The following is a 16,376-nucleotide window of genomic DNA, read 5'->3' as shown; positions in this document are numbered from 1 at the left end:
CAAGGTTCTTATTACCCTCATACTTTCATTTATTTGGAGGCAATTGTACTTCCAAATATAGTTCTCTATATAAAAGATAAAACACAGTAGGGGAAGTTATTATTTGATCCGCTTGTAAGTTCATTTGATGATTAGATAGTAGGGCTGTTTGAGTTGTGTGAGGTAGTCCTGTGCTTCTGGTGACTTGGTGCCATATTTCTGTGTTGATCAAATAGAGCTGCAAGGTAGACAGTGACTGTTTCTGTTAATGATGAGCAGGACTGATGATATTTGCTGCCTAGCTTCAACATTAAGATTATAATTTTAATATTAACCATAGCATTAGCTGCAACCTTGTAATTTAATGACTGTTTTTGGTAAATTGTAGTCGTACCATATTTCAAAGTGAAGTGTTATCTGTGGTATAAAAACTACATGCTCATTAGCCAATGAATGTGTGGTTTCAGTCAGACCCGCCTTTCCCTGTCACATGCATTTAGCCGAAACCAGCCTGCTACGTCCATCTTTTATTCTGCCTGTGGATCAGACCAGCTTAATGTGTGTGACAACTGCTTAAGACTCAAATGTAGAAACTGGAGCATTACTGACTTGTTTAAAGTCCTCATAAAGCATCAGTATCTATACCAACAGTGCTGTCTTCACCTCCTACAGCTGAAACATTAATCTACAGAGCAGTGCTGCAGATAGTCACACACAGCCTCAGCAGCAGCTTAAGTAGTTGACACTGGCAGCTCTGAGCAACACTTTATGTCACAGAGGAGGCAATTAACCAATAAGCTTATAAAGAGATGAATATAATAATGAGCAAAACTGATTCCAGCTTATTGGTGTGCAACAGTCCCAGTTTCTTATGTGGAAAATTAATTGCCTGCCCCGTGATATACTGTCACGTCTGTGTCAACTCACTGTTAACTATCGTGAGGGGAGGGGCTTTGTGTCTGACTGCAGCACTTCTGTGTGCTTGTGTGTCAACTGTAAATGACAAGTAAATAACAACCATAACACAGGCACATAGAAAAAAAACCCTAAATTGTTCTCCTTACTTTCCTTCGAACATGCCAAACATATCACCAGATTCACAACACCATTTGTTCCTGTATGATTTATTTTTGACAGGTTCTGTCGTAGGACTGAATGGAAATACCCTCAAGAAATAAAAAAGACAATATTTTTGGAAAAGTGGCTGAGCGGTTTCATTTTTTTGTTTGAAGACACAAAGGAAGTGTGTTACTGCCATCTCTCCAAGGGACTGTATTTGTGCTTGGCCACCTGTTCTAAGTCTTTGGACAGAATGTTTATTTCAGGCATACCATATTGTGTTATGTCCTTTAGAATCACGAGACAAAGCGATGCAAATATCTGTTAAGTAAACTGAAAACGTAACATGTTTTAAGGAACTTTAGACTCATTGAAGTGCTTCATTTGCATATAAAACAGGTCAAACTAGGAATGCAAAAAACAAGACGTGTGGATGAGTATTAAGACACAATTACACAAATAAGGTCTTGCACAGAGCATAAGTGAAAAGTACACTAAAGATAGGAAAAACATAAACTGACTCTGCCCACATACACTTTTAAAATTATTACTGTTCTTTTGGCTTGTGCTCATGCATTCTCTTCTGCTTGTCCTTGTCGGAGCCATGGATGGGGGTAAGGTATGCAGGAGCCTAACCCAGCTGCCATAGGGCGAGAGGCCAATCCGTGGGTGGGAGAACTCTAAACTTGGGTGGAGTGGTGCAGCATCGGGAAAGGAACACAATAATATGCTGACCTGTGCTGCTACTTTCACTGGTCTTTGTGGGTTTACCCACCTGAATTCAGGAAAATATAAGCAGATGTTATTTGAGCTATACGTGTACCTACTATAAACCTATTAATAAGAAAGTAGATATAAATGAGTGTCTGCTATACTTGATGTAACCTAGTAAAGGCACCTTAGAATAAATGAGGACATTACATGCAAGATTCAAATTGACACTTTATAACTTGCTGTAACAATTGCTCAGCAGTACTTACCTTTGAAAATGATCTCTCATCTTCATCTTGTTTCCTCTTTCTTGCATCTTTCTCTATCTATCAGTGTCGCATATTAATTTTCCCACCCTCTCCCAGTGAAACACAACAACCGTACATTTAGCTCAGAGACACATTTTGTGTCAAGCTGTACATTTGACATCAGTTTGTGTTTGCTGATATATCTCTGTAAAGTTTCATTTGCAATTACGTGCCACTTAAAATGTTACACGCTGAAATACCATGACCAAAAACTTTATCTACATCTTCACCATGAAAGTGTCACATGCCTATCAGATTTAATGGCTCATTAACTGAAAGTGCCAGGATGCTGTTCCAGATGGTTCTGGTCCACTTTAATCCGTTTATACAGCACAATTTACATACATATTAAATATGTGTCTGATATGTCTGTTATGTTGTGTATATTAAGGTACACAATCATTCTTATAAGTGAACATGGATTAGATAGGTCAAGTTGCAGCAATTCATCATTTCCATGGTAATATTTTACGTCTCAACTTCTCAGAAAGTATAAGGCTAAGGGCTCAGATGACGATATAATAACTGCAGCTAATATATTTTTAAATGGCCTCTTTGAGGGATTTTCCATTTACAACAGGCGGCAAAAATAGAAGACCTAGATGGGTAAAATACATTTCTTGAATCTACATTAAATATCTGCGCAGTTGCACAAAAAGATAAATTTATTGTAGTGTACTTTGTGGAAACTCTATGTTAGGGTTACTTCACTGATATTCAGTTAGACAAGTGCTCTCAAGTCAAATGCCATCCCTTCTCAAGTCCTTGATGAGAGAGCCTTTGTATGCAAACGGCCATTTAAATGTGAGTGCACTGCAGTGCTTTATCTAATGCAGTTTAAGTGCTGAACATTAGCTAATAATGAATTAGCCAACCCTGCATTGTATTCTTGGGTCCAACACAAGCCAATAGGTGGGAGCTGACAAGGACTTGGTGAGGTTCAATGGTACTTTTTTAAACCACAGTTAGAGGACAGTTTATGAATGTTGGTGTGATGGCTGCATGCAACCACACAACTGTGAATATAAGTTAATTTGGAGTTAGTAGTTTGTAATACATGACAGCAGTAGGGGAGATCGTGGCTCAAGAGTTGAGAGTTCACCTTGAGTTCACCTTGAAGGTTGCCGGTTCGAGCCCCGGCTTGGACAGTCTCGGTCGTTGTGTCCTTGGGCAAGACACTTCACCGTTGCCTAATGGTGGTGGTCAGAGGACCCGGTGGCGCCAGTATCCGGCATCCTCACCTCTGTCAGTGCGCCCCAGGGTGGCTGTGGCTACAATGTAGTTTGCTATCACCAATGACTGGTTGTGTAAAGCACTTTGGGGTCCTTAGGGACTAGTAAAGCACTATACAAATACAGGCCATTTAGCAGTAAGCTGTAGTCCAAATGATGGCACAGAATCTGTTTTGTATTGTTTGTTACGGTAGTATGGATATATGCTTTGTTAATTATTTTCTGTTCCTTTTGAGTTACCTGGCTGTCACTCCAATCCTTCCTGGTTTGGGTGAAAAAGGAGGCTGAGGTTGGAGCTGGTTTAAATGTAGAGGCCAATAAAATGGACTTAACCTGACTTAACCATCTGTTATGAGCACACAGGGGAGAATAGGGTTCTTCTTGTATTATGATTAGCGATTATCTCTGTGGTTTTGGTGTATACAATGGGGCATTCGATGGCTATATAACTGGAGCTGGCTCTCATTTGGGCAGGAAAGTTTGCCGAGTTATGGTTTGTCGAGTCGAATTTTGTTAACCTGACCTTTAGTTTATGTGCCAACGTGGTTTTATGTGCCAACGTGGTTGGTAAAATAGTTTTTGTCATTTAGAAGTTTTGTAATAATTTTGTCCTTTTTGGGGTATAACACAACCCATTTTTTTGAAGATTACACATGTGCCTGTATGCTCTTGGCTGCTTGGTCCCTGATAGCTGGGCTAACAGAATCAACATCCAAACTGTTCACTTGGGGACCTGATTCAATTGTAGGTAATTGTGTAACACACAGAAACAGAAGCAATGTTCTTGTAGTCAAAAACAATGCTGATCCACAGGGTAGAGGATTAAACTGAACTGAAAAGGATTAAACGAGACAAGCAATGCTGACTTATTTGTCATTTTCTTTATGTTAATGTGAATGCTTGAATGTCAATGTGCTATATAAAGTAGAAAAGTGCTTCAGTTAAACTTTTTTTTTAACATCTGACACATTTATGCTCTACAAGTCAGATGGGATAGTAAAAGCAAGTAGGCGATGGCATCAGCCCCATTTCCATTTCCAAATGCCAAATGCTCAAGAGAGAAACTCTAATTAATCTCCCACACCTTTACCACTGTGGCTTTTCAGATCATTTTCTTTTGAAATGGAAAGTAAGACTCAGTGGGATAATGCAGATCAAAACATGTTGCCATTAAGGCCATTTAGAGCATGCCTTTGAAACAAATGCACAGTTTCCCCAGGGGTCGACGCGATGTTGCGTGCAGGTTATGAATATACAGCCGAAAACATAATTTAACACACTGATCCAGAACAACAAAGAATACTTTTCTAATACAAATTCAAATTTATCTCAGAAGTATCATGCTGATGCTTGAATATAAAAAAAACAAACAAACAAAAAAACAGGAAACTTCAAAGCGTGACCTTTTAACTCGAGCAGTGAAAGGAGATACTGAGTGCATGAAATGCCCTTTTAGGAGATATCAAAATGTTGAGTTCCTGCATAACTTGTATGATAATGCTGCAAACTACAAATAAATAAGCTCCTCGGTAGTAAGTCCATCTTAGGAGCGGCTGTCGCAGCGAAAACGTTGGCTTTTTCTCTAGTTTGTTCACTTCCAGTAATTTGTACAAGAAACATAAAAACAACTCATTTTATCAACTAATATGATCACTTTTATCTTTCCTTTTAAATCCAGAAAGCGTGTTTTATTTGCTGCTCTGTCTTTTTTAATACCGTATAATTAGAGAAGTCCATAAATAAATACGCATTTGGCTTGCAACTGCAGCATTCACTTACAGAATGAACAACAAATCAAAGAACCATCAATCAAAGACCATCTTGCTATATTATGACACAAAAATAGTTTCTTCATAACAGAAAATTAGACAATTCTTGGTATGTTTAATATTAATTTAGCTAAACAACACTTTATATCAGTACCATTGCCTATATTTGGCATCTTGCAGCCACTGAGTTCACTACAGCAAAGACCATCTAACACAACATAACACAAAGAGAAATTCTGACACAATTTTTGTTACCAAAAAGTTTTTCTGTACCAAAATATATAAAGGTTTGGGTTATATAATAAATTTGGGATTTTGAAATATATTGTGTTAACCACAAATGAATTACAGGAATTTTTATACACATTTTCAGAAGCTGAACTGTAAATACACAATAATGAAAAAAAATCTTTATTGTCAGGAATGAGTACAAGCTCACTTATACTGTATAAGTCACAGTGACAAAGTGCAGCTATGTAACTATGGATCATTGCATACCACTGTTGTAATAACCGAGAAAGGCCTTCATTGACTTTAAATGTCAGTGGCACATATCTAAGCTTCCCATACTGCAGAGCACTACGGCTTTCTACATATTTTATCTTTTGTTTATTGCAGTATAAATTTTAAGTTATCGGCTTCCACACTGCAAGACTGTGGCTGTGCATGGGGCTGTTAAGCAAATGCATGGGTTTTATTTCTTCCACCCATACACACTTTATGCTGTTGGTTTATGCTGCTAGTTGGTACTCACAATAAGCAATATAACAAAAAGTGTTTTGCGGTTGTATTTTTCAAATTTCACATTTCACATTCATCTGACATGTAAAACAGCTGTAACATTCAAGTCCTTCCAACCAAATCAAAATTATTCAGAATTGTTGCCACTGATTACTTGTAGTCATTTTAAAAATAGTGTCAAGCACAGATTTACAGACTAGACATCTTCCGTACATCTTGTGGGAGTGCTTCAGCTTTTATTCTGGGTAAAAACTGCAAACTTTTTTAGATTATCCTTCAGCTTTTGGAAGTAAGGACACTTCCTTCTTTTTCTCCAGCTCCAAAAGCTTTGAACGTACCTCACACTTAGCTTAACCCATGTCCCAGCTCCGTTACCACCAAGTTGCTGTGATATTATACTGATACTGAACTACGTACACTTCTGTATCACTGTAGTCTGAAAATAAATTGTAAGAGTGAGATAAACTTACATACAAGGTTAAACTAGAAATGACATAACTGCTCTCTAAAACTCTCTTGTTTTTTTAAAGTAAACTAATAAATGAAAATACCAAACCTTTGAATAGGTTTGCTACTGACTCAGGACAAATACAAATAAAGAACAGCGTAAGCAAAATAATCATTAGTCCCAGAAAACTCTATACACATAAGGACCGGGCAGGCTTGAAAGATGCTTGGAGTATTCGCTTTTTAATTAACTGGAAACCAAGTAGTTATAAATTAAGTAGTTATAAATCCATATAATTGCACACGAAGGTCCAAGTTATGAGTCACAAAAAGCATGAACAGCTCAATTGAATTCTAGCCTAATTAAAAATAATATTCAATTAACCTGCCTAAAGTGCCAATTAAATCACCCACCCCAAACCCCTGCACTCCGAGGCCTAAAGAGACACATAATGTTTAATTAGGGACAAAACATGCACAATGATGAGAGCTGAAACTGGAACTAAAAACATATTGAAATCATCATCAAACATGGGAGCTAGTTTTCTCACAACAAACACACATCTTGCAACACTGGCTAAAGTGATACCTGCAGTTAAAAGGCAGAAGAAGAAAACTATTTTTTCGTACTCGTTATCAAAGCAGACACACTAGGTTCAGCATAATGAAAAGGCTTGCATGCTCTGTGTGGCATGAATAAATGAGCAATAGACATTCCGCTTACTGCTGACGACATATAGGCCACTTGCACAAAGTATCTGTCAATGAGTCCGTTTTTTGCTGATTTGGAAACATTTGGAAGTAAACAATGAGTGCGCTCATCCAGGACTATACTTACCGCATGCCTCTAATCTGCTTTAAAGCCATGTGGATTTACAGCTGCAGAGACAGCTCAAACCCACATGTTTCAGCTTTAATTCACTCTGACTGATGGAAAGATTTAAATGTATTTAACCTGCTTCCATGGTTCAGCTAAGCGCAGCTCATGCACTTTATTCATTTGTCTACTTCATGTCAAGATTACTTGCAAAGTTTTTAAATGTGAATCCAAAGTCCTGCTTTGTTCTTTCATATTTTCGTCAAAAATGCTGACTTGCATGAAATTGTAAGAAGGAAAAAAAAAGTGTTTGCTTTTAAAACAGATGCACCGATTTGATCATTAATCATGATGGCTAACAAACCACTCACAGATGAAAGTTTCATTACAGTGACAAAGCCTTGGTGAACTTTAGATACAATCATCCAGTAAAGTGAGAAAGACACATGCATGGTACTGCTATATACCACATACCATGACTGGTAATTACTTCAAACATACCCTTTGAGTCAGTTCTGTCTTTTAATAGTACATCTACTGCAGCTATGTAGCACTATGACATTTTGAGGTTCTCAGAGTGTAATAACAATACTCTTCCACTCCACTTCCACTGCTTTCACCCATAGGCAGCCAGAGGCACTGAGAAATTGCTGAGTAGTTTAAATATGCACTTAGAGACAGCCTGGCCTGTCCAACAATAGTCTATGTGAAGATGGGAATGGAGTGGAATTGCTTTTAGAGAGAAGCACTGCTTTAGTATTCAGCTGCCCCACCACCCAACACCCCCCCAAAAAAGAATCTGAATTCCCTGGTTGAGATATTCACAAAACATGTTGCAACCACATAATAAAGAGCTCAGCATGTCCTGGTATGTTTTCTGAGGTTGAAGCAACAAAATCCAACTACAACCATCTGGTTGGGGATTTCTGACAGTGGCTCAGACAGCCCACTGAACTGGACTGGACTGTGAGCTCGAGATGACAGCGTAAACACTCTGTTCATCTGCCGTGCCAAAAGACTTCGCACCGTCTCTGCAGACCATCGTTCAGATCCTTCTGACCAAGATGAAAGCATCTGGAACTTGTGACGCTTCGGAGCTGTTCCAAAGGGCTTCGTGAAACTTTAAACAGTTGGCAAAAACATCAACCAAAACCCAGTCTCTTTTTCTCTCACCTCTGCACAGTCCCAGGCCAAAACAGGGACAAGACGATAATGACCCAACTGGCAGCCGGTCAGCTGTCCCACTGTAGCGTGATGAGTGAAAATGAAATTGATTTGAAAATCCTACCCCAGCCCAGGCTGGAACAGAAGGGATTATTGTGCTGATTGTACTAATACTGGATCCCTCCCCTCCCACTCCTTCCTATACTAATTCTACTCATCTTACTCCTTTTTTTTCTCTCTGTTTGAGACTCTTCCTTGGTCAGTGCTCTTTAGTCACCAGTCTTACCCTTTCCAGGGCTTTCCTTTAAGATCCTTGTGAAGAAACTCATCTATGAGTTTCATCTCATCTGACTTCATGTTCCCTCTGTGAATCAGGTTAAGACTACACAGCTGGACAATTTAATGTTGGTAGGGAGAGGAGAAAAGGACAGGGGGTGGGTGGTGAAGAGCAAAGAGGGACTGAGAGAGATGCCTAGGTGAGTGAGAGAGCACAAGAGAGAGTGAGAATGAGAGAGAGAGAGAGAGAAAGCAGCTCAGCTCAGCTCTTAGAGCTCTCTGCAGCTCTAATGAGCTGCAGAGAGAAAAGTAAAGCCCCCTGGGGACTGGATATCCCAAATGATGTTCCATTGCTGCCCCTCTGTCAGGAAATCCAGAAATTGATCTGTTTTTGCTCGATTTTCCTCCCACCACTGTCTAGACTACATACTGCGCTATATAAGTTTCAGCTTATGAAAGCATTTGTCAAAGTTTTGACTATTGCATCTTCATTGTAAGTTACTGTGACAGAAATTTTGATGATAGGTCAGTTTTGTGGAGCTGTGGTGGAACTTGATGCTATGCATGGGACCATTAAATAGTCATCACTGCAGCATCAGCTTTCACCACCAGTCCGTGCTTGAAAATTAATTTAATGCAGCTCTGACACCTCTAATGTACCCGACTCCCTCTCTTTACCGGCCAATTACCTGTCTCTCCATGACATGGAAGTAGGCACATCACAAGGACAGATCACAACACAACTGGAAATAACAAATAACATCAGAGGGACAAAGCACCCGCTCCTGGTTATTAAAGTGGTACACTGGAAACCAGGACTCTAAGGCCAGGCAGACCTAAAAAGGTAAAAAAAAGAATGCTTGGACACTCCCAAAAGTTGATTCTGTTCATCTGGACGTAGCGTTTTCATTGGGAGAAACGTTTCATCACTCATCCAAGTGACTTCTTCAGTGTCAGCTGAGTGCAGGTTTCCCCAACCTTATAAATGCTTGGACTCTGCTAGCATAATGGACAGGTTTTTGACGGGACTCCCACACAAACGCAAAGCAGAGGATGAGGCGTTGCCAAATAACTTTCCAAACCATATTTCTTGTTAAACAAAGGGGGGGCTACCAAAAAAAGTTTGGGAACCACTGTCCAAACTGAAGGTGTGAAGTTGCCAGAAAAGCTGAAGAGCAGATATATAGGACAGCCACAGGTACCTGGGTGTCCCACAGGACAATAGAAACCATGAAAAAGATGCACAAAGATCAGACATAGTCAAATATCTCAACAAGGTTTGTCAGGTGCTAAGAAACCAGCTGAATGCTAGGAATGAAATCAAAGCCATCAATACATAATCCCTACAGATACCCAACTGGAATAATAAGCTGACCGCAGGAGGAGATAGATGCCACTAATGTAATGACATAAAAACTCCTCACAACTCCTGAAAACTCTTGAGGCTCTATGAGCACGAGAAAGAGAAAGGGCAAGAACCAGACTGTCAGAGCCACAGCCGAAGATATAACAGAGCATTCACGAAGACATCAGGAAGACTGCACCCAAGATGAGCTGCTCCATGAATGCCTCGGGCAGCTGAAGACAGAGAGTGAAGAGGAACAGGAGGAGGAACTATCGTGGACAACCAAATCCCTGCTATCAATAGACAGAGCAAGTGGAACACATCAAGAAATACTATCAGCAGCCAGAAAAGGCCAGCATAAAGCATAGCACACAGGCTCTGCTGATCATGAAGTACACAAGACCAGGCCCTAAGCACCAGATCCATAGAGGCTGGAGTCTACCACAACCAAGCGGACACAGGTTACAGACTATGCAAAGGTCTAGGATGTAGGATCCAAGCTGCATCTTAAATAGAGTGACACAACTAAGTGTCCAGGAAGGTGTACAAGATCATCTGTACCAAATACTGACTATAAGTCCCCAAGTCCCGATAGGTGGTTGAGAACAACAGGGCTAAGGTCCCGTGGGACTCTGAGTTCCAGACAGATGAGCAGCTCCTAGCCAACATGCAAGACATAGAGGAGGTGGAAAAGAAACAGAAGACTGCAGTTGTGTTGGATGTAGCAATCCCTGCAGACTGCAACATCAGGAAGACAAAAACAGAGATATATCAGGGGCTGAAGGAGCAACTGGAGTAGACATGGAAGGTAAAGTTCAAACTGCTCCCAGTGGTAATATGAGCACGAAGAGCTGGAACTCCAAAACTGGAAGAGTAGCGCCATCAGATTCCAGGCATAACATCAGAGGTCTCTGTCGAGAAAAGTGTAGTCATAGGAACAGTTAAGATACTGCCCAGAACTGTCCCGGGACCACACGTGACAAAAACACACACACACATAGATACAGTGGAGTTTTTGTATGTTTGTCACACTTAAATGTTTCAGATCATCAAGGCAATTTAAATATTAGCCAAAGATAACACAATGAAACACAAAATGCAGTTTCTAAATGAAGGTGATTAATATTAAGGGGAAAAAAATCCAAACCTACATGAGATATAAAAAAAAACCAGGAAATCAGGGACACTTTTTTAACCCTTTTAACCCCAACCCGATCCGATCAGCTGCTCGTAACACTTCCTACGTTGGAATAGACGTCAGCGCGAACTACCTTCTAACTTTTTCTAACTAGAAATATATGTTAAAAAAACAAAAACGATTTTCAATTTTTTTGTAGTTTATTGCACTTTTTTGCAATTTATGTAATTACTATGCACTTTATGCATACATATTATTATAATTTGGGCTATAATGGTTGTATTGATGTATAGCAACTTGAAATGCTCCCAAAAATGGCACTACAGCATGTAAAAATATAATATAAGCTCTGGTGGACTTGGTTCTATGGTAGGTCTTAAAGGGTTAACACCACTGTATACAGAGAGGAGAGCTGCATATTTAAATATATATCAAACGAAATAAACAATGTGCAGTCAATGTGGCTAAAAGTGGAAGGTTTAATCATGCAAATTCAATTTTTTTTAATTATATTAAATAGAATTTTTAAAAAAACCCCTGCAATCTGTTAGACTAACATCATGTTATAGTTGTGTCACAGCCTGACTTGACCAACTCCGACTAAAATTAAAGGAAAATTTCTGGAAAAGAAGATCCTTTGAGGCAAAAGCACAAATACAGAACCATCGTCCATGGAAGTATCAAGGAAGCACAATGAATTGTTAATGTGCAGATTTCTGACCCAGAGGAGCGCAATCACAGGCACTGCACCATCAGTGGTTTAATAAGCAATCGTCAATTATAAGGGCTTTGCCTGAGACTGAAACCTCTTCCTTAAGGCCGCTGCATAGAGAAGGACAAAAAAATAAATTAAAAAGTAAACTGTTGTGACACAGAGAAACTGCTTCAAGAAATGTGGAGAAATCTTTTTCCTCTCTTCAGATTTATTTCTTGTGCTTTGCTAAGGATGAGAACAGTTTGATTTCACTTGTTGGCATCATCCTTGTAAAAACAGGCTAAGGCTAAGTCACCATGGAAGCAAGCGCTGAAATATGGGGTGCTTTTCAGCGACCTAAATCTTATAGGTTTGCAACATCACTGCTGGGATACAGGCCTGGATTTAATATGCTAGGACTTATGTTCGTGTTTTCAAGAGGCAAATGTCACTTTAAGCAGTTACAAATTTAAATAAAAAGACCTTCTTTAGAGCAAGAAGACAGCTTAGGGATTACAAACTCAAAGAGTTTGTAATCTTTGAACAGCACACAGCGGCACAAGATCATTAAGATAGCAGCAAACTTAGGATGGAATTTTCTTGCTTCTGAGATAACCAAAGAAACGATGTTACAAAACCTCAGTATTCACATAGTTTGAATTAACAGATTTTAAGTCTACTGAACATCAGATGATTTCTGATTTACTTCACACTACAACCGATGGTGTAAACATATTCATCTGAGCCAATGATATTCTTCAGATAGAGACTTAAATGTGGTTAAGATTATAGATTATTCCTTTTATATAGTGCTGGAAAACAGACAGCTAAAATTTCTGCCTTGTGATATAGAAGCCATGCAAGTAAAAATCAATGTGGATTCTCTGCTGTTCTGTACAACACAGGTTGTTAGATATATGTGTCAATATCTAGCCTACATTCACTTTTGATCCAGAATGAATGAGATTCTGTGAGCAAAGCACTGTGTCAGGCTCAGGCTAGAGTATATGCGCTTGTCACATCAAGTATTAGTTGGTCGGTACGGTTAGGGTTATCTAATCCTAACCCTAGCCTAGCTACATATAACTTACTATTCAAATCTTGTATTAATAAATCAGTCAGCTATAATTTGACTGAGTCATTGTGATTTCCAGTGCAGATTGTTGCTTTATGACTGTGGTATTGATAAAAATATAGAGCAGAGAGCTGATGCAATCCTTTATATTATTCTCATGACATCGATGAATCTGCAGCCTCGCGGAGCTTAAATAAACACTCATGATGCAGTGTTTCACTGTGACTCACAACGGTGCTACAAATCTGAAAGTTTTGCGCATGAGGAGAAAGAGTTTAGTTTGCTTATTTACTCAGCATGACACACTTCTGCCCCTGGTAAAAATAAATTTCCTTTCTCATTCCAGTAGCGAGGCCCTGCTGCTGTGTGCTCTGTCACAGCGACTGTTTGGCCACATACTGTTTCTCTACTCCTGCATCGCTCCTCTCGTGTCACGACTGCAGCCACAGGCTCAGCTAAAGGAGCGCAGGCCTTATTACGCCCCCGGGTCAACAATAACCCCTCAGCCTTCACAAACCCCCTCCCCCCTTAGGGAATCAACAACACTGTGTAACACGACAAATTACTAGCCAACGGCCTCCCACGCCTGCTCAAACTTTGTACATTTTAGCCTTAGTGGTCCCGCAACTACCTCCCACCAAACCCCCTCTCGATCCTATTTGTCAGGTGGAAACTGGGTGTGAAAAATGGTTGTGTTTTTCAGCAGAGCCACGGGGCTCTGAGCCAGAGCTTATCGCTGTCTACCTTACGATAAATAAGACTGATCATCAGTCCCAACAAGATGCATTGCAAACATCAAATTAATTATGACACTCACTGAGCGATTACCACAGATTATTCAAACATCGTTTGGCAGATATAAAGGTGAAATAGTGGACTGGGGATACAGTTTTCCCAGAAAGTGGAATCTAATTTGGCAGGTGAGCGCAGAGCCTTTAAAGAATAGAGAGTTACTAGGGTGGGGGCAAATGGCTGATTACAGCAACGAGGCAGTCAACTGGATGTGGAAAGTGAAACAAATAGCTGTGACCCCCGTTGAGTTCAACAGTAACTGAGTCAGATGACTAACTTGATCAGCAGATACCTAAATGGATGGCACCTGTGCACCAGAAGGAATCCATTAAAGGGGTTTATTCTTGGTGTGTGTGTGTGTGTGGGCATACAGCTTTTGTGTGTATGCAAGCTCAGGGCACATGTGAGGAAATGTGGAAATGTGTGTGCTTGCATTTTTTTTTCTCTTATATGGGGCTGGGGAAGCGGTGTCCATGCCTGCAGGCTTTGTTGACCGGCTGTGCTAAAGGTCCAGCATATAACCGCAGTTTGTTCTCTCACAGCCTAGAGGCACTGTAAACCTACACAGGTTGTCGTGTTTTTTTTATCATATGTGTTAAGCATTTTGAATTTGCATGTAATGAACACATGAAATATAAAGAAAATTGCCATTGCCACAGTCACTATGTGGTAAACTAATTGATCTGTAGTACATTTAAAGGATGGGGGAGAGTGGGTGAGAGGGGCTGCTGAGGAAAAGCCCTGTGCACAAAACATATGAATAAACAAATAAATAAAAAAACAATCCAAATCCTCTTTCTGCATTTATAGCCTGTCAAAAACACATGGCTGTCATCACGTGTTCACCCAGCTCTGCCGAGCAGTATCACAATAAGACAGTTGTCAGCTTCCATTGTTTACGAAGTGATTACATGGGATGTCTTAACATATGTGGTGAATAAATAAATAAATAAATAAATAAAAATGTAAAAAGCTAAAAATCCGCGTAAAGATCCAGAGAGAATCTTTAAATTTGCGGGGCCACAAACAAAGCAGCAAAAGCAAAAAAAAAAACCTCAAACGAGCTCTCAGCTGCACTGCTGCTACTTCATCTTCTTGCCCCCCTGCAGACTGCTGGCAGTTAATCTTTTCCTAACATCTCATGGAGGATTCGTCACACGTCGTCTTTTGCAACATGTTATTCCTTTCTGCAATCAGTAATCAGTCTTTGTCGTTAACCCTCCCACCACCACACCGTCATGATTGCCACGGTCACGGTGACGCACTTTGCCTTTTATCAAGAGCATCTTGATCTTAAGTTCTATAAAGCGGTGCGACCACCGCCGCAGCGTCCTGTGTCACAAAGATTCTCACAAAGATTGTGACACAAAAGTTAGAAACGCAAGCGGAGAACATGCAATCGCTCAACATTTCCGTCACTTCTCTGTACTGAACAAACGAGAAAAAAAGTTCGTAAAGAAACGACAACAACAAAAATAAATGAATGCATAAAACAAGCTGCAATCTTTCGCTCGGAGGATTCTGCTGCTGCTGCTCAGCATCCAGAGAGAGGCGGGGGTGTGGGGAAGCAGTAGAGGAAAGTTGGAAGCAGACTCTTACCTTATAATCGCCGTGTCGCCCTGTCGGATAGTGATGTTGTCGGTGGCCCTCTGCATATCCACACTCCGGACGGGGAATCCTGTGGGGATAAGACAAAGCAGTCTGAAAAACGAAGCCTGTAACTGCCTCCAGCACGACTTGCGTCCGACTTGCATTTTTGAAAGCACAGGAGCGCGCGCGTTTCTGCAGTTATAAATCCAAGGGTGAAAAACGGGGTAGAGGGACACAGTCGTAGTTGTCCACACTTCTGGAATTTGTTAAGGTCCAAAGCAGTTCGGATTGAACGGGTGACACGAGGTTCCGAAAATACTTTTTTGGAGGGGGAGGGGGGGGCGAAAATCCTCCTTCTGTACTCCAGTGACGCACAAAGCTCTCCGCGTAAAGACACGGCACAGCGACGATGGAGAGAGGCAAGCTTCTGTTTAGAGTCTGGGAGAATCACCCCCCACCACCACCCCCTACCGCTCTCTCTCACTCTCACTCTCTCTCACTCAGATTATCCAGCCGTCTGACTCTGATGCTCCCCTTATTGGTTGTCAGGACAACAGCACCACCTGAGGTCCCTTTCGGTGAGACGCAACCGAACGAGGACCGAGGAACACCGTGGAATAAGTTTATTTTTGTTTTTATATTTAGAGAATAAGAAAAACAAAAATATTCAACAGAAGAAAAGAATCGAGTTGTGTATCTGAATATCCATGAAGGCTATTACGCGTCTTGAATATCAGAACAGGTCTGTTTTTCTCAGAACAGAGAAAAAAAAATAGTAAAAACAACCCAAACTTCCAGTTTTAAATAGGTCTAGAAAACTTTTCTTCCTTGAGGTGAAGCCATGCAGAAAGACACTTTCCCTCTGAGGATCACTTCAGTACCATTACTCTTCAAACAAGCTCATTTATCTACAGCAGGTATCCACTCATTTACACCATTAGCTCCCATAGCATTTCCATGCCTAGCAGATCTGCAGTGGACCATGAGATCTCGAGTGGATACTTTTTGTGCCTAATTATGATTTAGGTGGAGAGCCTGTTGTTTGCATTATACAATTCCATTTAACATGTTCCATTAAATGTTAGACATGAAATTAAACCAAAAGACATTTTTGGAAGCATTCTCTATATATAATAGAAAAAAAGATTTATACTTATTTTTACCATTTTGAGGATGATACGGAGCCGCGAATAGCTTAACCAGACATAATCACCTCTTGTCAAGACTAGCATTGACTGT

The 16,376-nt window shown here is 40.3% G+C and overlaps 1 protein-coding gene across 2 annotated transcripts in view; it reads right to left on the bottom strand.

Annotated features, from left to right (window-relative positions):
* lsamp (limbic system associated membrane protein) overlaps positions 1-15,796 on the bottom strand; it is a 223,465-nt gene extending 207,669 nt beyond the window's left edge. Inside the window, exon 1 of one of the 2 annotated variants that reach the window (XM_085130842.1) lies at positions 15,147-15,796. In XM_085130842.1, coding sequence (XP_084986968.1) covers positions 15,147-15,301 — 155 coding nt within the window. In that variant the 5' untranslated portion in view covers positions 15,302-15,796. The remainder of the gene's footprint in view (positions 1-15,146) is intronic. The other variant, XM_085130843.1, reaches the window with a different exon arrangement.
* Between the last annotated feature and the right edge of the window lie 580 nt (positions 15,797-16,376).

This window comes from Neolamprologus multifasciatus, chromosome 14 (genome assembly GCF_963576455.1).
Source record: "Neolamprologus multifasciatus chromosome 14, fNeoMul1.2, whole genome shotgun sequence".
Lineage (NCBI taxonomy): Eukaryota > Metazoa > Chordata > Actinopteri > Cichliformes > Cichlidae > Neolamprologus > Neolamprologus multifasciatus.
The sequence above is the reverse complement of the archived record's forward strand: the minus strand, read 5'-3'. Positions and strand labels throughout refer to the sequence as shown.